Source organism: Coturnix japonica, chromosome 6 (assembly GCF_001577835.2).
Source record: "Coturnix japonica isolate 7356 chromosome 6, Coturnix japonica 2.1, whole genome shotgun sequence".
In the NCBI taxonomy this organism is placed as follows: Eukaryota; Metazoa; Chordata; class Aves; order Galliformes; family Phasianidae; genus Coturnix; species Coturnix japonica.
In genome coordinates, this window is record NC_029521.1 from 8,449,071 (window position 1) to 8,470,025 (window position 20,955).

General features: G+C 42.1%; 1 protein-coding gene across 2 annotated transcripts; it reads left to right on the top strand.

Annotated features, from left to right (window-relative positions):
- The first annotated feature begins 1,496 nt into the window (after positions 1–1,496).
- SIRT1 (sirtuin 1) lies at positions 1,497–20,955 on the top strand. 2 transcript variants are annotated; one of them, XM_015866377.2, is made up of 9 exons: positions 1,497–2,113; positions 3,743–3,859; positions 4,665–4,906; positions 6,070–6,222; positions 8,891–9,038; positions 11,366–11,445; positions 15,652–15,838; positions 17,052–17,612; positions 18,865–20,955. In XM_015866377.2, the coding sequence occupies exons 1-9, from the start codon at positions 1,651–1,653 to the stop codon at positions 19,182–19,184; spliced, it is 2,271 nt and encodes a 756-aa protein (XP_015721863.1). In that variant the 5' UTR covers positions 1,497–1,650; the 3' UTR covers positions 19,185–20,955. The 2 variants fall into 2 exon arrangements, with proteins under 2 accessions (XP_015721863.1, XP_015721864.1); XM_015866378.2 differs by lacking the exon at positions 1,497–2,113 and adding an exon at positions 2,262–2,515.

Genomic DNA, 20,955 nt, shown 5'->3' on the forward strand with positions numbered 1-20,955 from the left:
AGCAGCTGGAGAGGAGCTCTGCAGAGAGGGACCTGGGCATCCTGGTGGACGACAGATTGACCATGAGCCAGCAGTGTGCCCTTGTAGCCAAAAAAGCCAATGGCATACTGGGGTGTATTAAAAAGAGCGTGTCCAGTAGGTCGAAGGAGGTGATCCTCCCCCTCTACTCTGCCCTGGTGAGGCCTCATCTGGAATATTGTGTCCAGTTCTGGGCTCCCCAGTACAAAAAAGACAGGGAACTCTTGGAAAGAGTCCAGCAGAGGGCCACTAAGATGGTGAAGGGCCTGGAGCATCTACCCTATGAGGAGAGACTTAGGGAACTGGGTCTGTTTAGCCTTGAAAAAGGAAGGCTGAAAGGGGATTGGATCCAGGTTTATAAATACCTGAGGTGTGGGAGCCATAGCGGTGAGGCTGGTCTCTTTTCAGTGGTGCGTGGGGACAGGACTAGGAGTAATGGGATGAAAGTACAGCATAGGAAGTTCTGCACGAATGTGCGGAAGAACTTCTTTACAGTGAGGGTGACGGAGCACTGGAACAGGCTGCCCAGGGAGGTGGTGGAGTCTCCTTCTCTGGAGATATTTAAGACCCACCTGGACACCGAACTGTGTGACCTGCTGTAGTGAGCCAGCTTTGTCAGGGGGGTTGGACTCGATGATCTCTAGAGGTCCCTTCCAACCCCTACAATTCTGTGATTCTGTAAGTTCTGCATGTTCCACCTTCAGATGGTCACACACACTCAGAGATGCAGAAGTAGAAGAGGACCCAAGCACCGCCAAACTGACTTCCCAATCCGGGGGTAACTGCTGCAACATCATCATTGCATGAGCAAATGTTTGCAAGGTTAGAGTCGGCTTTAGGGCCCTCGATTCATTTCCTCACCAACAGCTTCACAGAAAGCTTTGGATCGCCCACCTGTGCCAGTTACGTGGTGTCTTAGAACAGGATCTCCATGTCAATAAGCATCCAAACACCATTACTAACACAACACCTTCCTTTTTATGCCTCAAAACCTGATTGTCTCAACTTCAACACACACAACGAACACTTTGGGACAGATTTGCAGACAGTGATAGAATTGCTCTGATTCACATCTTATCACTTCTTGTTTTGATGCACATGAAGCGTGGTACGTGCAACTGAACCACCAGTACAGATCATTACAGCTGATGCCATCAAGGTGTGCAAGGGAGAAATTCTACTTGTCTAATATTGGTCTTACCACCAAGTTGAATTGGATTCAAGTCGCTGAAGCCATTATGTAATTAGTTGGCGACACTAAGCAGTAATATTAAACAAAACAATACCGAATTTTGTATCCATTAAGGTTAGATCAGGATTGCTGTGCTTGTAGGTAATACAACAGGGCCCGCGGTCACGTGACCAGCAGGCCAGGCCGCGCGAGGGCCGAGCCGGCGCCGGACGCCACGTGACCTGACCCCCCCCCCCCTTCCGTGTCCCCGCTCACGTGACCCGGTTTGTTGTTGTTGCGGCCTCCTCGGGGCGGGCGCCCGCGTGGGCGGCGGCGCGGTCACGTGCCGTGTTTAAATCGCTCCCTGTGGTGGGGGCTGGGCCCGTGGCGGCGGCGCTGCTGCGCGCTGCGCCGGGCGGGACGGAGCCACAGAGGGGGGCGGCGGCGGTTGCTTCTCCAAGATGGCGGACGGGGACGCTCCGCTCCTCCGCCACCGCGACGGCGGACCCGGCGTCCCGGCCGACGGCGCCGAGCCCGCGCCCAAGCGCCAGCGCCTCGACTCGGAACACGGCGTTTGCGGCTGGGGCGCGCCGCCCGCCCACCGCCCCGAGCGGGGCGAGGAGCCGCCTATCGCCGCCGCCGCGGAACCTCCGGGCCAGGAGGAGGCGGCCCTCAGCGCCCACGGAGACGGCCGGGCGCGGGAGGAGGAGGACGGCGGCGCGACGACGGGCGGCCGGAGCGGCGCGGACAATAGGGCCGGGCGGCGGGGCCTGGCCCGGGCGGAGCCGCCTCCGCAGCCGCGGCAGCGGGGCCGGGGGGAGGGGGCGGAGGCGGCGCCCGGAGAAGACGCGGCGGAGGCGGCCATTGGCTGCGAGCGGGCGCAGCGTTCAAACGGGGCGAGCGGAGCGCCGGCCCCGCAGCCCGGTGAGGACCCGACCCCATCCCCCGTCCCGCCCCGGGGCGGCCGCGGCGAGGGGGAGCTCCGAGCTCGGCTGCCGCCCGTCGGCTGCGGCGCCCCGGGCCTCTCTGCTCCGATCGGGCCTCCCCGCTCCGATCGCTATTCGTGCCGGGCCTCGGCGCGATGCTAAGATCGGCCGCGGTGCTGGCAGCGCGCTATTAGAAATGACAACCCAAAGCCCCATTGACTTACGGAATCAAACTATGATCCAGAGATGGGAGCGGTCGCTTTCTTTCTGCTTCTTGAAAACTTGCGTGGAAGGGACAGGAGCGGTTGTGCGGCCCCGCTCTTTAAGTAGCTTCGAGTTAGTCTTAGGCTTCAGCAGCTGAAGCGCAAAGTGCTGCACCCTCAGGGAGCTGTGTTTGCAGGTGGGTTTGGAGCACGGCCTGGGCAGCACCAGCACTTGAGCTCGGTCCGCTGTGTTGGGACCGACAGGTCGGGAGGCTTTGGGGTTTTTAAGGTAGTGCTTTAGGAAGGGCCTTTAAAATGCTGTAAGAGACCGCGTTTTGCCTGGGAAGTGATTTCTATTATAAATGCCTTATGTAGAGCCTATTCCTCAAGTCACTCAGATTCTCAGACGTGTTTTGGTTTGTATTGGCTGTCTCTGGCAAGAAGTCCTTTTATTTCTTTGAAGAATCAAGACAGCTCCTTGGGGAGTGTTAAGTTTCAACTGGTACTTTAGGCTGGGTGTCACATCTTATAAATCTGTGATGATGTGTTGAGTCGTTAATGACACAGACTTTGACTTCACATGGCAGACACTGGTTGTAGTAGAACAGTGTGCCGATGGATGTTTCTCATATTCATAAAGCTTTTCTGTGTAAGATGCTCACTGACTTCACATGTTACCAGACAGAATTGTGATGCTTTAAATACGTAAAATCACAGTAAGACATAATGAGTATCCCAGTCCTCTCTAGAGCCCTTATTCTGGGTGCGTGATGAAGTTAGATTGGGTTACTCCATCTTAGGACCACAAGCAGAGTGCTGGAAGCCAAACCCAAGGTACAGCGGATGATAAACTTAGTGAAGGTGGTTCAGGGCAGCACGTTTTTGTGTCATAAATGAAATACCATTTGAGTGTGTGTGTGGCCAGCTGCAAGATAACAGCACAGCAACATTCTCCTCTCTATCCAGCTGTGTGCTTGTGCGCGCTTTTAAATGCTGGGCTCTTAAAACCCCATTGAAGATTGTTTTATAAGGTGCGGAACATTGATTTTACCAGTTTCACAGTAAGAGCTGGATGAAGTGAGAACCGCATGAGAAAATAGTGGTAATTTTAAAACACTTCACTCTCGGTGAAGGTACAGACAAACTCAGTAACCAACACTGCATATAATGAATGCCTCATTCATGTCAACATCAGCCCACTGATGCCAGTATTAATATAGAAATCCTTCAGTAAATCGGAGGCCTGAAAATGTGTTAATAAGCTGAAAAATTAAAACCAACTTAAGTGATGAAACTGCCTATTTGTTGGCTATTACAGCTGAATGCAATGAATTACAACTTTAGGTTTTGTGATGCATTTAAATGTGCATGAACTGTGCTGCTTGGCTCAGTTTTGTAACTTCCATTGTTGTGCTGTCTTGCAGATAACTTCCTTTTGAGCGATGAAATCATAGCCAATGGTTTCCACTCCTGTGACAGTGATGAAGATGACAGAGCTTCACATGCAAGTTCTAGTGACTGGACCCCAAGACCACGTATAGGTAGAAGCCTATGTAATTATTCTCAGATGCTGCTTGGCTTTGAACACTTGCTTAGTTCTTCCTACTCTTCGGTTGGTTTGAAAATTGTTAGAAGAAATATAAATTATTTAGTTTTCATTAATTACTGCCTGTATCCTGTGTGGTATTGAAAGAACAGTGAACAGAACAGCAGTGCTCCGCTTAAAACCTGACCTAGTTGTTACTGCTCTCCTCGTTATGGGTTCACTGTTCAGTACCTTTTAGGTAAACGTATTTGCTGATGGTTATCTTCCATATGTAATGTAGCTACCTTTAGTTTGGGTCCTCTTAGTGTTGCTTCTTAAGACAAACGTATTTTTCTTCTACTGCTCCATTCTTGAGTGTTTCTGGGGCTATAGAAGATCGTCTCTGAAGTCATTACTTTTAGATGACTAATAGAGCAGTGAAAAACCTGTAGATTGATGGACTCTTGTCTTTAGTGATATGTGTATATGCATGTTTGTGCCCTATGAAGCATTGGAGAAACAGTTAAGCCATTAAATGGAGGAACATTGTGAAGGTTGTTGCTAAACGTGTATTTTTGAGAGCCATCCAGCTTGCTATGAGCTGTGATTTTTACTCTAACTGTGCAAAAAATCCACTGCGGGTTAACGTAAAATAGTCATAAATCCCTACCTATACTGTCATTGCTACATTTAGACCAAGATATACAAGGTTTTTGATGCAAGGAATCAAACTGCTTTAATAAAATGAAGTGAGCGTTAATAAACGGAACAATGATTTTACTTGTCTTGGTCAATTTCTGTTTTGTTTTTTATTTCCTCAGGTCCTTATACTTTTGTTCAGCAGCATCTCATGTTAGGAACAGACCCACGGACAATTCTGAAAGACCTGCTCCCAGAAACAATCCCTCCACCTGAACTGGACGATATGACGCTGTGGCAAATTGTCATAAACATTCTTTCAGAACCACCAAAAAGAAAAAAAAGGAAAGATATCAATACTATTGATGATGCGGTGAAACTTCTACAGGAATGCAAAAAAATCATGGTCCTGACAGGAGCTGGGGTACGTATCGCCACAGTGACAGAGTGAGAATATATGCTTGGTTCATTCTTATCCAAAGCCTTATGGCACACTGACAGTCTGACAGTGGCAGTGTTGGTAAGCAGATAATTGGGAAGAGGAGGTACAGCTGTCCTAGAATGATGCACGCTGCAAGACTGGAGCTTAGACTGGAAATGAGGAGATCTCTCTTCTGACAAGAAGCTATTCTTACATATTTAAACTCTTTAACAATTGCTTCCATGCAAAATAAGTATGAAATAAAATCACATCTACCAATTTCAGAACACTTTCTACCTTAGTCTTTTTTTCTTTTACAAAGCTAATGACTTTAAGTCTAAGTAAATTTCCTAAAACATCTAATGGAACTAGAAGGGACTAAAAGGCTGGGGATGATGGATGTGTTCAATCAGAGTGCGATTCCATTTCAGTAGACAGTTTTATGTCTCAGGTGCTACCCTACAATGATAAAACTACTCACGGTTTCACTAAACAAAACCGTGAGTTGTCATGAATTTGCAGCTTTACACATGTGTATGAGATACAGTATGAAAGTCCATCATTCTTTTCACCCCTGTTGATTGCACACAGAGGTGTGATTGATGCTGTTCAGAAACGATGGCTAATCCAACTCAGACCAGCTTTGCAGAGAAGCACTGCTACTTGTTATCCACTGCTGTTCTTCCAATAATTGCTACGCCTGTTTCCCCTCCTCTTGTTATAGTATTCTGGGTTAGCATGGGGCAATAAATGAGTCCTTATTGTCTGTTACTGCAGTGCTCAGCTAGTTTATCAGAGGTGTCTTCTCATCAGAAGTGAGATTCCATTTTGTTACTGCATTTGCATGTTAAAGGGAAAAAAATGAGCAACTTTGTGCACTTCTCACATGACTTTCATTAGTAAAAGTTCTGCTGCTCTGTTACTGCCTGTAGGGATTGTGCTGAAGCTTTTTGGGACCAGGTTGTCAAGTTGTGTTTCTGTGCTGCATCTCCTGCTTGTGATCTGGAAATTGGTTTGATTAACACAGAGCACAGACTGGTTTTGTTCTTAATGCATGTGGTTGTACAGAGATATGCTTTCCCAAATAGTATTGTTGTAGCTCTTGCTATCATAGTAGCTGTTACAGCCCAGTACCCAGCCTTGCTTATTGCAAAAATATATTTCAGGTGTCTGTGTCTTGTGGAATTCCTGACTTTAGATCAAGAGATGGCATCTATGCACGCCTTGCTGTAGACTTCCCAGACCTTCCAGATCCTCAAGCAATGTTTGATATAGAATACTTCAGAAAGGACCCCAGGCCATTTTTTAAGTTTGCAAAGGTATGGTTTTCTTATTGATCTCATCTTGGTCAGTATAAAAAATACTTCAGATGCGTAAGTGAGATTTTGCACAGCTCTGTTAACAAAAGGGTATCTGTCTGTCTCTCTTTCAACAAGATGGTATTTAATTCACTTAATTCAGTGGCATAATGGCTCTCTCCTTGGCAGGCCTTTGCAAACTATTATATCCTCAAAGATGATACTTTAGTCATTATGCACAACCGTGTTTTAGACTTATTGAAAAGACTTTGCAATATTTTGTTCTTTTTAAAGCCTACTTGGCTGTTCCTGTTATAAGCTCACTCTGCATGCAGCCTTTCTTAGGGCTCTCTGATTCAAGGGAGGATAAATAACATTTTGTCATCATTTTACAAGTCCTTGAAATTCTTAGCTGCAGTTACATTCACTGGAAAATAAAATGAGAAACTTTTGGCAGGCACACAAGTAATGTGGAAAACTAGATTTGAATTTGATGTGTAGCACGCTGTTTCGTGTCATGCTGCATGGTCACGTTATCACTTCATGGTTAGGAGGAGCGAAGCAGTTTCATGTGCTGATAAGTTTGATCCTGCTTCAGGTTTTGATGGAGCTGACGTGAATGGATCTGTATTTGAAAAGTAAAGGTGGTCTTTTCTTTAAGAAATGACTGTTCATTTCTCAGAAGGGAGGACGGAGCCATTTTCTGGGAGATATTTGCAATGCTAAGCAGATCAATTAAAAACACCCCAGAGACGAGAAGGAAATACGGAATCAAAGTATTTTTATAGGACCTGTAAGGACTCCTGAGAATCCATCGCTGCTCACTGTACTTGCTGTTTCCTCCCTTTGCTCACAGTTTGTACTACTGCTGTTATTGATCCAAAGCTTGGAAACATGGATGCATTCCTTAGTTGCTTGACTTTCTTCAAAGCATCCTATCCAAATTCTAACGTATTTTGCTGTCCATTAGTATATACATTGCTTTGACTTTTGAATATGGGAGGAGGGGAAGAGGAACCAACTTCATGTGGTCTGCCTATATGGATATTTTACCAGAACGGTTCAAATTTAATTTGGCAGCTATTTTTTAGTGACATAATTTCATCTGGTATTAAAAGCAAACAACAACAAACACACACACACACAAAGCCCTGAAACACAATAGCAACTCTGAAAGCTATTTGCTCTGTCAGAGCAGTGGCTGATTTACTCAGCCAACATACTTGGACCCAGAAATTAATGTTTCACTTCAGTACATATATTTTAAGGCACAGCTACTCTACCTGGGCTTTGCTCCATTTTTGACGTACTTTTCAATGAGCACTATTGGCTTTGCTTTGTTTCCCATCTCTTTGTATGTCTGTGCCAAGAAATTCACCCTTTTATCGCTGTATGGATGTGCATTTTTTGGTTCTCTTGTCAGTCTTTCCTCACTGCTGCTGCCATAAACTCAATTTGCCTCCTGCTTCATTGATTCCTCTGTACAAGTGTTTGTTTCCATTTGTTCAGTGTAAAGTCAGTTCTTTATTTCCTATAATTATTCTCTCCCATGGATCCCATATTTGTTTGTTTGGTTACTGGTGGCAGAGCACGTCTTGCTTTTTCAGACTAAGATAGAAAAGCTCTCGGGACCATAACACTGCTGTGAGCAATTGCTGATGACTGCTGCAGTTTAAATCCAAAGATCTATATAGCTTCAGAAAGAGTAACTTGAAATATTTGGGTGAAAAACAAATCCCCTCCTTCTTGCTTACTTTCTGTACAAAGGCCCGAGTTCCCCAGGTGTGTACAGCCCAGTTGCTGTTCAGTGCCAAAAGAGTGACAGGAGAGCAGAGGGCCTGGAATTCAAGCTCTTCTTTAGAGGTGCTCCTAAGCAATAGAGTGCTCCTGCTTCCAGCCTCCTTGTCACACAGCAGCCAGAGGTACTGCCTGGCTGGTCAGCTCTAGGCAGTGGTTCTTTGTGCGAAGCTTTCAGCTGAGTGCCTACATGTGTTTTTTCTTCTGGCAAGCTTGTTTATTCACAGAGGAGACATCAAATCACTCCATAGATTTTGCACATTTCTTCCTGTATACACCTTAGAAATGCCAACCTCCTCTTCCCTGATATAGCAGAAAGGCTGAGCATCTGTCTGGGCCAGTGGAATTGCTCTTCTAAGCCACATGGTTTTGCATTGCTGACTGTTGTAACTGAATAAATCGGTAAAGCTGGTCTCAGTGCCACCTGCTTTTGGCTTTATGGCCAATTTGTAGTTCTGTTTGCTAGTGAATGAGGGTCCAGAAATGGCTGCCAGTGCAGCTGATGAGTAAAAACTGTTCATCTTTAACCAAAAGACCAGAATCAGAGTTCCTCACGATTATTTTTTTTTGTCTGACTGCAGTAGAATCATGTCTCTAATAAAAATACTGAGGAAGAAGGGGAAGAAAACAGTTCATGTTTTATAGTTCACAAAACTAGAGAAGACATAGACCTTGTTCTTGTGCTGCCTGAAGAGCAAAGTACCAGCTGCTATAAGGAGCAGTTCATCCTGGTATGATGAGAAGTTCAGCTGGTAAAAGAAGAGTTGGATCTGAGAAGAAAGGGCAAAATGCAAAGGGGATGATTACAGAAAATGAGCACATAATCGCTGCCTTTGGAATAAATATGCTGTGTATTCATATAAGCTTTCTAATGTACTTTTGAACTCCATAGGAAATCTATCCAGGCCAATTCCAGCCATCTCTCTGCCACAAGTTCATAGCTTTGATGGATAAAGAAGGAAAATTGCTTCGTAACTATACTCAGAACATAGACACATTGGAACAGGTTGCAGGAATCCAAAGGATAATTCAATGTCATGGTCAGTAATTTCAGATTCCCTTTTCTTGTTTTTTATGCGTAGGAATGATATTTACTGCTCTATGTGACAAGGTAACTGCTAGTGGTGTTGATATTTTCCTTCAACTGGTATTTCTCCTAAACAAATACTCTGCTTTTAAAGTAGTGGTTAGTATATTAGGTGAAATTATTACCACTAACTGAAGAAAACATTGCAGAGAGAGAGAGACTGAGAAACATCTTCAGATGCATCCAGTAAGACCCAATTTGATATTTGTAGCCAACACTTTCATATCTTGGTTTGTTTCATGAAATGCTGTAACCTTTCTTTAATTTGAACTTAAAGTTTTAGTGAAGTCCTGTTAAAAGTGTTTCTTGGTATGTTCCACCACGCTTCTCAAATTCAACAGGAGAATGAATAGAAAGCTGTGTCCCCAAGTCAGTGGGAAGATGAAGGACCAGACAAGGATAAGCTTGGCCAAAGGCACGTGTATTTCATGAGCCTCTGCTGCTTACATGACTGTACTTTACAACTTGAAAATGTTGCCTTTCTTTTTTTCCCCTTTTTGGAGTTAGTTCAGGTATTTAAAGTGTCAGCAGTAGAACTGGAACTGAAGAAGTTAACCTCTGAGTTAAGAGCAATAACCCTTGGTCTCCCATTAAGAACACAGGGCTGCTGTCCTAGCAATGGGCAAGATCAAATATCAGGAAAGAATTATCACCCGATGGCCTTTCCAACAATCCTAACATCAAGCTAGGGAAGCTGTAGTTCCTTTTTCCTGTAACATACCCACTGTTGAAGCTGGTACTGTTACCACGGTATCTCAAGTGGTCTCTGGATGCAGTGATACCCTGTTCTTCTTTGTCTCAGCTGTTAGCAGTGCAGCAATGCCAGCCTGGTACCAGAGGTGGCAATCTGCCCATTAATTACAACTGTTTCTTGTGGAGTTCTGCTTCTCTGGGGATCAGACTCATCTTTTTCATCTACAGACTTAAGAGTCAGTGGATTTGTCAAGTTTCTTCATTCAGAGAGAGTAAATGCAATGCTCTGTCATAGTAATCACAGAATCACAGAATTACCCGGGTTGGAAGGGACCTCAAGGATCATGTAGTTCCAACCCCCCTGATCAAAGAGAACAGAATAGAATCCACCCCACAGAATAACCCAAACCTAACTCTGGTTTTCATACGTATTCAGCATCTGATGCATTTTCTTTTGGATGCCATTCCTAATTAGGTATTTATCACAAAATTCTTACTCAGCTGTGTTTTTGCACATTGCGGACACACACAAATGTTGGTTTTGTTGTTTCTTTTTTCAGTTGCATGATACAGTAATTAGATTTCAGGCCAGCATCGCCATATATCTTATCAGTTGATTTTCAAATAAAAAATATTCTATTATTGGATCCTGAGGCTTTTGGAAGTTAGCAAAGGTTATTTTGAGCCCATTACGCTATCCACACTGCAGTTACACTGCTTAACGCTGGCAGTGGTTAAAGAGAAACTGACGGTAGTTATTTAAAGGTTTGTGCTTCAGTATCTGTTGTCTATCTGTGAGAGCTTGACACGTTCCACAGACATCCCCAAATTATTTTTTTAAGCCTTGTTTCATTGTTAAGACAAATCTGACAATTCCTCACTTCATTCTTCAATGTCCTGTCAACTTTTAGCAGTACTCCTTGCACAGGCACAAGGCCTCGATGGGTAAATGTATGCACCAAAAAGCCACTCTGGTTTGCCACAGTTTCCCATTGTTAACATGTGTTAGCCAGCAGGCGAGGTTTGCTTTCAGACAGGGCTGCAAGAGCACCAGAGAGCAAATTTACACAACCTTGCCAAACAGTGAACATGGTAGCCAAGCTGTATACTAAGTTTGGAGCACTATTCTAATGGGAACAACATAGCTGTAACTGTTGACAGTTTCTGAGAGGAACAGTGCTGTTACTTAGTTGCTTATAATGAAGTCATAGCAAATGCGTTTTCACAGTTACTTTACTCTTTGAAAGGCAGCTGAGATTGGTGTGGGTTCATGTCCTGCTCTGATGAGGCAGGGCTGTCACCACTTCTATTACTCGTATAAAGATGGAAAGGGAAAGTAGGGGAGCCATCCAGCATATTTTGTGCTTTCATATATTCAGTAAATCCTCCTCCTAAAACACTTTCTCCTTGCTAACATCTACAACTACCTTTAGTACTACAGGCATCTCCTCTTCATTTAAAAATAGTTTTTAAGGACTTTAACTGTTTCTTGTTAGCACTGCAATTTAACAGCCTTTGTGTCGTAACATCTTTGGCAAAAAGACCAAATCTGAAAGTCCTCACTTCTACCATATTTTTTCCCCCAAGGTTCATTTGCAACAGCTTCCTGCCTGATCTGTAAATACAAAGTTGATTGTGAAGTTGTTCGAGGAGATATTTTCAATCAGGTAAAAACTCACTTTAAATCACTGCAGCTCTCTGATAATCAGCTTGAAAACAAAGTGAAGCATTGCTTAAAAGATCTGCACTTTTAAAACGTATAAGAGGGAAAAAAGAAAAAAAAAAAGAGCTTTCCTTGTTTCCTATGTACCTATCTATATTTTAGCATTTGCTCTTGTATTTAAAAAATATACTCAGTTATTACACTGTAGCAATTAGGTAATGGGGAAGAAGTAGAACCAAAACTGTTATAGGTTATTTCTAAAGGCAGTTCTGAGAAGAGCAGAAGTTAATGCGGTAAGTAGAAAGTTGGATTTATACCTGCCTTAGGGTAATCTGAGCTCTCAGGCACACTGAGAATGCATTTCTAGCTATTTATAACGTCAGTCGCTCTTAAAGCATTTACCTGCATTCAACATGTTGAAATTGTAGATGATGCATGGAGAAAATGCTAACATAAAGCAGCGTCTGAGCAAGGACAAAGCAAGATGTCTGACTGGCACTTTTAAGAACTGCCAAACTATTTTATGTTCTGAATGCCTCACATCTGGGTGCAAAGTACTTCATGATCAAGCCCAGAGTTAGTTCTGCTCCAGCAGAGTAGAATAAGCTTTGCCTTGGTCAGACCCTCTTTGCTTTTCTTCTCTGTCTTTCGACAGAGACAGTTCTCTGATAAAAAGATTGTCTATATAAATGGAAAGGCACTTTTCTTCGGTATTTGCATGTTTTTCAATAAATACGAGTCCACAGTTGCAGTTTTAAATGAGAAAACATATTTTAAGCATTCTGTCTGAACTGTCTTATGAAAGGCTGTCTCTGGATTCTGTTTGACTTCAAGTTTTATGAAGTGTCAATATCAGAAGACTGATGCTTTGTGGCTTTGTAATGCTGAACACCTGTGAGGTCCGTTTTACTCTACTAATGTTGTTCTTGAGAATTTTACCTTAGAGATGTCTGCAGCTTCTTTATCTCAAAGCCAGTTGGTTGGGATTTGGGCTTTGTTTTTCTTTCCCTTCTGAACAAGTGCTCCTAAGTATGGTGTGTAGTTTTCTGTTTTGATTGTTAGTTTAAGCATTCCTTCTAACAACACTTCAATCAATGCACTTTCATACGTTGAACTGAACTCGTGCCCTAACGGCTCATGGCCAGTAGTGGGAAAATAAAGATGGGAAGAGAAGCTTGTACAACAGTACTTCTGAACAAGGAGGTTTTTTCCTCAAGGAAGAAACATTCAATGCATCAGTCCTAATCTTACAGTACTGTAAAGGCAGCAGCAGCAGTCCTAGATAAACATAATGAGAAGGTGTTAGAAAAGGATGCTCACCTGTATCTAAAGATCCAGGCTCACAGGAAGACTCCACAAAGGAGTGATCTCCACGAAAATCTTCCTCAGTGGCAGTCAGCCCTTAAATGAGGTGTAAGAGAGGTGCAGCCAGGCTCTACCCATTCTAGTCACACAGCTGAATTGCCTTCACCTGTGCTCCTGGGGCTGACCGGGTCCTTTCCCCAGATGCTCAAGTGGTTCAGGCCATGACTCAACAGTTTCAATATGTTAAACAGGTATATTTTTCCAGAACAGACTGTAGTTGTTATACTGAGTTACTGTTACTCCAGAAATTGAACACAGTTATTGTTGTGTGTGTATCTTAATGTATATAATGAGAAATAGCACCATCGGAAAAAGAGTATCCTTAAAAAAAAAAAAATAGTTCAATTTACCATCACTATCTCTGCTTCCCAAATCAGTGCTACGCAGTTGGTTTTTCTGTTGCTTCTCTCGAATGAATTAATTCCTTAGTTATCAAAAGGAACTGGTTTTGTACTTGTGAAACAAAGCACTGCCAATTCCAACAGCTCTTTTCTCTAGAAATAGTTTGGTGAGTTAGTCCCAACAGGACGCTGTTTGTATTCTCTGCTGTCCTCCACTGCTTAGAAGTTCAGTTATATGTGAGCCCAGGTCCTGTTTTCCATAAAAGAAAGATTAGCTTTCCTTTGCTCTGGTCCTTCCTTTGACAGTTTTAAGTGCTTCACAACAAAATAAGTCAATTTAGCATCTTCCTGGCAGGATTTCCTTTCAACATACTGGATATTGATACTTAAAAAAACCCACCAGTTCCTCACCGCTGCTTTTTATTCTTTTTGCCAGTCCCAAGGTAGCACACTGGTCCCTGCAGCACAATTCCATTTCTAGGTTGCTGTACACAGCCATCCTGCTACACAAGATGTGGCAGCATCTATAAATCCCAGAGGAAGAAAACGCACCTAAGTTGAACTGTTTTAGATTACTTTCAAAAACGCCTAATTGTGCCTTTGACTACTTCAAGCAGTTTCAAGAAACAGCAAAGGCATCTCAGATTTAGGATGTAAAGGCCCACAGAAACATGCACCTGTTTGTGGATGTTCTCAAACCAACACAATCTTTACTGATTTTGTTTTTGGTGCATCCACAGCTGATGAGGAATTCCACTTTTCCTTCATTAGACAAATTCAGCAGCAGAGGTGGTGTGGTTGTGGGCTGTGCTGCCCCTGGAGGGAGGGAGGATCCTAGGCAGCTGAGCGGCCAGCTATTGAGCCTTAACTTCTCGGTATCAATTTCAGCTCTTGGAATAGATCTCCCCCTTACTGATGACCTTTCTGAGGATTAGCGGAGGAGCTGGTGAGTAGAGTAGTGCTGAAACCTATTTATGGGCCCCTTTACATTAACTCATGATTTGGGCAGGGACAGCAGTTGCTGTTCACAGATCCAATAAATAACATTATCGGACTTCCTGTGGGAGATGATGGAAACAACTACTATCAGCATCTTTTTAAACTAAATCAGAAGTTAGAGATCTCTTTTTTTCTTCCTAATACAGAGCAAACAATTTTACTTTCCAAATCTGATTTAAAATGCAAACACATTGCTTCCTCCAGCAGAAGTCGCAGGGTAAAAAGCATCAGAGAAGTTCCGGATGTTGGTGTGTTGTTGCTTTCTTTCTAATATGTAAAGATCCAAAGAAAAAAAGTCAAGGGTTTTTTTTTCTTCCCTACTCTGTTTTGGGGGATTATTTAAGATGGTTGAGCTGTTAGTCCTTACCTTGGGTAACACGATGAAGATTTTCTCTGTACCACTTTCTAGTTCTTGTGCTATATTGCTTCTTACACATTGCTACTAGGGAGATTTCTTCAAAGAAAGATTAGATTATTCAAAGACTTGAATTCTGGAAAAGGTTCTTTCACACCACAGAAGCAGCTTTTTACTTGTGATGCTTTCTCAGATGGAAAGCATTGTCTTTGGTCCCACAAAAGTCATAAAAAACCAGCAGTTGTGTGTTTGTTTTTTTCTTTTTTTAAAAAATATTTTCCTATGATAACAGGTTTCATCCATCTCTTTATGTCTTTATAAAGCACTAGTTTGCTTGTAGGACTGTAGCTGTATTTAACTCTTTAGGTCTATTCTGGGGTATTTTACTTTAGAGACTACAGCTGAGAAAATAATTTGCTCAGTAGTAAAGCCCTGTCTGTCTATATTTGCATCGCTCACCTGTTTGCTTTTCTTCTCCTTGAAAAAGTATTAAGTTGAAAGAGGTCAAAAAGGTCAGAAAACCCTGTGGTTTCAAGAGAAAAAGGACTCTGCTTCTCCATGAGCATAACCAGCATCTACTATCGCTCTGCTCTTAGAAGAATTGGGAAATTTTAAAAGGGAGACCACACAAAAGCTCCTCCCCTGTTCTTGTTCTGTGTGCTTTTGCTAGCCACTTGCTACAGCGCCACATTACTTCATGCAACCTCTCTCTTTGGAGAAGAGAAAGCAGAGAGGTAATGCTCTATAACATGCTGTTTGATTAGGAAGGGGTGCATAACAGATTGTATAATGGAAACTGATAGTGAAAGTAAAGCTTTTGTTCTGATTAAACCAATTAATTATCTTCCTTTCCACTAGGAGGTGATTACACATTAGTGCTGAGTATGACACGTAGATTTTGGCTTAGTTGTTTGCTAAGAACAGAGGTGTAGACTTTCTTTGTTTCTCCATTTTGACATAAAAAGACTCCTTCATTCCCAATGTAGTTCTGTGTGCAGAGTAGAGTAAGAAATGCATTCATTCACAGGAAAAAAATAAATGAGGAAATATCACTGAAGCTTCTGTCTTACACCAGAATAAGTCACTGTGCATTGCTAAAATCTGTGGCACCTTAAAAGCCTCAATAGTGATACAAGCTGCTCTATTGCAGGTTGTTCCTAGATGTCCTCGCTGTCCGCCTGATGAGCCACTTGCTATCATGAAGCCTGACATAGTGTTCTTCGGAGAGAATTTACCTGAGCAGTTCCATCGTGCCATGAAGTACGACAAAAATGAAGTCGATCTCCTTATTGTCATTGGGTCTTCACTGAAAGTAAGACCAGTAGCATTGATTCCAAGTAAGTGACTCACATTGGAAATTTCTTCTTTCAAAAAATGGGATGAAATTAAAATTCTCAGTTAAGAGTTCCAGTTCTGAGTGTTTTTTCTACACTTAAGCCAGAGGAGAGATCTCAAAGTAATAAATCTATAAGCCAGAGAACCACTGCGCTAAAAGTTAAATGTCTTTGTTCTGAGACGAATGTATTTCTCTCCCTGTTCATAATATGCTTCTGGAATTGTGAGATTTAGAGAGTAATTGTCTTTTAAAAGATAAATGTAGTGTCAAAAAAAAAAAAAAAGAAAAGAAAAAAGAAAATGGAACAGGTACATCAGGTGTTTAAGCAGTAATTAAAGTCAATGTGCTAAACAATACATAGTAGGCAGTACATAGTGTACAGCCACTTGGGTCCTTACTTCTTAAAGGTGATAAGGAAAACTATCCGTGCTACTACAAAATAAGTCCTTCAGGAGGTCTGAGAAAATATGATTGCAGGTTAATTATTTGCCTATTAAACACACAACTTAACTTGCACTTTTAACACTCAAGCCTGAGAAGGGCCTGCACCAACCATCTGCTGCTCAGTGGGGACAGAGCCACATCCAGCACTTCTGTAGTAACACCCTCTTTTCTTTATACAAGAGGTAGAGCCTTGTGTTCAGGCTGATGGGAAAGTTAGGATCCACAAATCACTGCTCCATCCACAAACTGAATTTCATTAGTTGGTTATCTGAAGAACCAGTCAATACCAGGCTATCAGATTGTGGGGTTTTGGAGCCCCAGATGTGTTAAGCAAACCCTTACATCACAGACTGTACCTGCAGATATTCTGACCTAATTAAGAGAAAGTCAGTTAACAACAGTACCTTCTTTGTGCGCACTGAAGTGCATCAAATGAATGTACAAGATCACTGCAGTCCTTCAAAGAAATTACAGTACTGTAATAATCTTGTAATAACACGTGACCAAACATTGCCGTAGTCAACATTTTTGCGCACGGGTTTCTTAGTGGTGAAATAGAAGAACACCTTATACTGCAAGAAACGGGGAAATCTAGATAGACTACACAGGCACAGCACCTCACACTGCCGCTCAGCTTTGTTACATTCAAGATTTGCTTGTCTTCGGACAGACCTCGAAGACATCTCTGAGAAATGAAGTCTTTTTGGAAGACCTTTGGTAGAAAGTAAAACCAAAATGCCTGTCCTCAAACTGTCTTCTCTGTGTTTTAGGTTCCATCCCTCATGAAGTGCCTCAGATCTTAATTAATAGGGAACCTCTGCCTCATCTACACTTTGACGTGGAGCTTCTTGGAGACTGTGATGTTATTATTAATGAATTATGTCAAAGGTTAGGTAGTGAATATACAAAACTTTGCTACAACTCAGTAAAACTTTCAGAAATAACAGAAAAGCCTCCACGAATGCACAGAGAGCTGGAAATGCACTCAGCTGAGCTGCCGCCTACACCCTTAAACATTTCAGAAGACTCTGGATCACCAGAACAAATGACTCCACCGGATACTTCGGTGGCACCCTCAGAACACGCAGCTGAATGTAAGGTAGAAAACTGTGATCCTGCCTCTGAAACTAAAGGGATCTGCACGGAGGAAAAGCTTCAAGACACACAGGCATCCTCTGAAAACCCTGAAAATACTTCTAGTGAATTAATGAACTCTGAAACAATGAAGGAAAATGGAACCAACAATGGAGAAAGCAAAGACAAAAATGAAATAGTGAAGAAGTGCTGGGCAAACAGAGCTGCAAAAGAACAGATTAGCAAAAGGCTGGATGGTAAGTGTTAACTTACTTCATTCTCTTGCAGATTTTGACTTACGTGTTTATTCTAGACTTCCTTTAAAGCAATAAATAAGTTGCCCTTGAGGGAATCAGTGGGTTTTTTTTGTGGTTATTTCTGCTCAGAAAAGTATCTACTTTTTTTATTGTCAATGCAGAGTTTATTTCTTTCAGAGGAGCTAACAGGAAAACTCTAATTGAGAATTGATTTTATAATCAGTGATTACTGAATGGTTTTAAACTGAGACAGGGGAGGATGTTTTTCACCCAGAGGGTGGTGGTGCACTGGAACAGGTTGCCCAAGGAGGTTGTGGATGCCCCATCCCTGGAGGCATTCAAGGCCAGGCTGGATGTGGCTCTGGGCAGCCTGGTCTGGTGGCTGGAGACCCTGCACACAGCAGGGAGTTGGAACTGGATGATCTTTGTGGTCCTTTTCAACCCAGGCCATTCTGTGATTCTGTGACTACAAACTCCCTAGAAAGATCAGAGTCCAAGAGGCAGAAGCTAAGTATCAAAAATAAACACACCTGTCTTACATTTTCTAATGCGTTTCCAGAAAAACCGTATCAATCTTGGCATTTTAAACACTATGTCCCAACTCTGTTCTGTAGCAGTGAGGGACCAAAGTCACCACAAGATTCAAAAAGCAAATCACACAGCTGGAGCCAGGCACATTCCAAAGGAAACATCAGCCTTTCCAAAGAAGCCCTCCGTTGTGCAGTCTGTTAACTGATGTAACAAGTAATTGAGCTACAAAGTCAGTGAGGATGGAGAACCAAGGATTAAGTTGCAGTTTTCCTAAAGCAAAGTCTGTCTGAATTTTGTCAAGCACTCTGTGTGCTGGGTACCAATTCTATGGTACAACCAGTTGCATTCTAGCTGTGAATACAAGTACCAATAAAAAGCTCTCAAACATTAGTTTAAACACCGCTTTTACATCAAAGGGAGGGAGGAGAGGAAACAGCTTCTCAGAAAAGCACGCATTAAATGCTGTTTCTAACACTGAAGTACAAATTTCTAATGTAATCTTATTTGTCATATTAGCTTAACTTTTGAAAATACACCTACACAGGTATTTTTTAAGCAGAAGTCTGCAAGATCTTGTCTGAATAATTTCAGCTTTTTGTTTCTGCTGGGCAGCCCACTCTAGTTGCCCCTGCTTGAGTAGGGCCATTGGATCAGATGATCTCCAGAGCTCCCTTCCTATCTCAACCGTTCTGTGATACTGACTTGTTAAATTCTGTTTCAGGTACTCAGTATCTATTTTTACCACCCAATCGCTATATTTTCCACGGAGCTGAGGTATACTCAGATTCTGAAGATGATATGATATCTTCCAGCTCCTGTGGGAGCAGTAGCGAAAGCGGCTCGTGTCGCAGTCAGAGCTTAGATGTGGAGGATGAGAGCGAGATCGAAGAGTTTTACAATGGCATAGAGGATGAGGATGCTCCAGAAAGGGAAGAGGATGCTGCATTTGGGGAAGATGGAGTTGAGCAAGATGCAGCTGATGAATCAGCTTACACAAATGAAGCTGCAGGGAACGATCATCCAACAAGCACCAAGTTGTAAAGTGCGATCACTGGTTACAGGAATTTTCCACCAGCATTAGGAGCTTTGGCATGTCAGGATGAATGTTTACGTCTGGATTTAGAGCAAGGAAACCATAAGGATGTGGTGTTTATAAACAACTGAAACAGATTTTCATGCTTAGTTTTTTACCTTTTTCAATAAAATTCTCTTACTGCACACTCAACACTAACTTTTTTTTTTAAGGTACTAGGAATATCTAAGCAATTATTACTATGTTCACTTTTAAGTCATCTGTCCGATCAGGCATCCATGTATATAATACCTATTTTGCATAATAAATTTCAGCTTATATTATTTTTAAACAGTTTTGAAAAAGCCATTGGAATGTTAAACTAATATAAAGGGAACAGCTAATTTAGACCAAAGAATGGTATTATCACAATTCTTGCTTTGTAACAGTTTGGTTTATTTAAAACTTCTGACGCTTCTGCTAAACCTTTCGTTCTCGCATAGCCTATCATTAAACACTGGCATTTTCTAAGACCTACTGTGGCAGCTAATTTTTTTGCTTTAACAGTTAGTTTGTATGTTTGAGACATACTTAAATGTGAGTAGATAGTTAAAAATGGAAACAAGACAGTAAGCACTTGAAAACTCCTGATCTTCGTTAGACTGATAAGAAGTGCTGTGAAAATGCTTCAGTTACTGAGCTTAACACTTCCTGTGGACATGAAGCAGTGTTGACATTGGCTCCTTAGCAATTATAATACTGGAACACCAGTATTTTAAACAAAATGGATTCCCAATGGTAGAAGTTTCTCATGTTGTATACAAAATTCAAATATAGCGCAGCTTGCATTAACAATAGTATTTGATAATTGCCAAGGCTGTAACGTGGAGGCTTGGCTGAGTAAACAATAATGTTCCTACCAGCATGTGGGAAGGCGTGGAAACCAAATCTCTTCCTGTAATACCTACAGAAGTAACAGAATTGGAAGAAACTTGCTCGGAGAGCAACAGGCTCTGCTGCTACTGCTGTGTGAGTGAAATACAGATTAATCGCCTCACCTGGAGACGTGCTGCTTCCAGTGATGTCCCAGATGGGGAACGCGACTTTCCGCCTGTTAGCTCCAACGTGCATCTTAGAATCAAAGCAGCTACTCCAATTACCACATTGCGTATTAAAGTGCTAAGCTGCCTTACAACTGGATGTTGCAAATTTTCAAGTGCGGATTGTTTCCAAGCCTTTAGAATTATTTTGTACAATTGCACAGTGCAGTAGTAAGTGAATCAGCATTTTTTATATAAACCACTTTTTCAACATTGGCCCGAATGAACTCTACGATGTAGATTATTCATATACTTTGCTTTAATATTTATTACATTTTGGAGATGTATAGTAGCTGTTCTTTGAACATAAGATACATCACTTAAGAAATATTTAAGAACAGCTTTCTGTATTCATCTAAAAATGTTGGCATGTTGTCTCATTGTCCAAATTTAATACAGCTCTTATTTGGCTACACTAAAGAATGCAATATGTTTAGTTTTCACTTGCATGTTACAATGTATTAGTTTGTGCTATAGGAGATATTTTAAATTGAAATACTTTGTTTTAAATTATTTTTACAGTGAGGATTGTTTTCTGCTCTTTTATATTGTATATAGTGTCTTTTATGTAATCTACTGGCATATGTTTTGTAGAAGACTGTTTAAAATGACCGGCTATCTTCCTGCAACTTTTGAAATACAAAACCAGTGTTTTATACTCGTACACTCTGTTCTAAAGTCTATTAAAATCATCATTTGA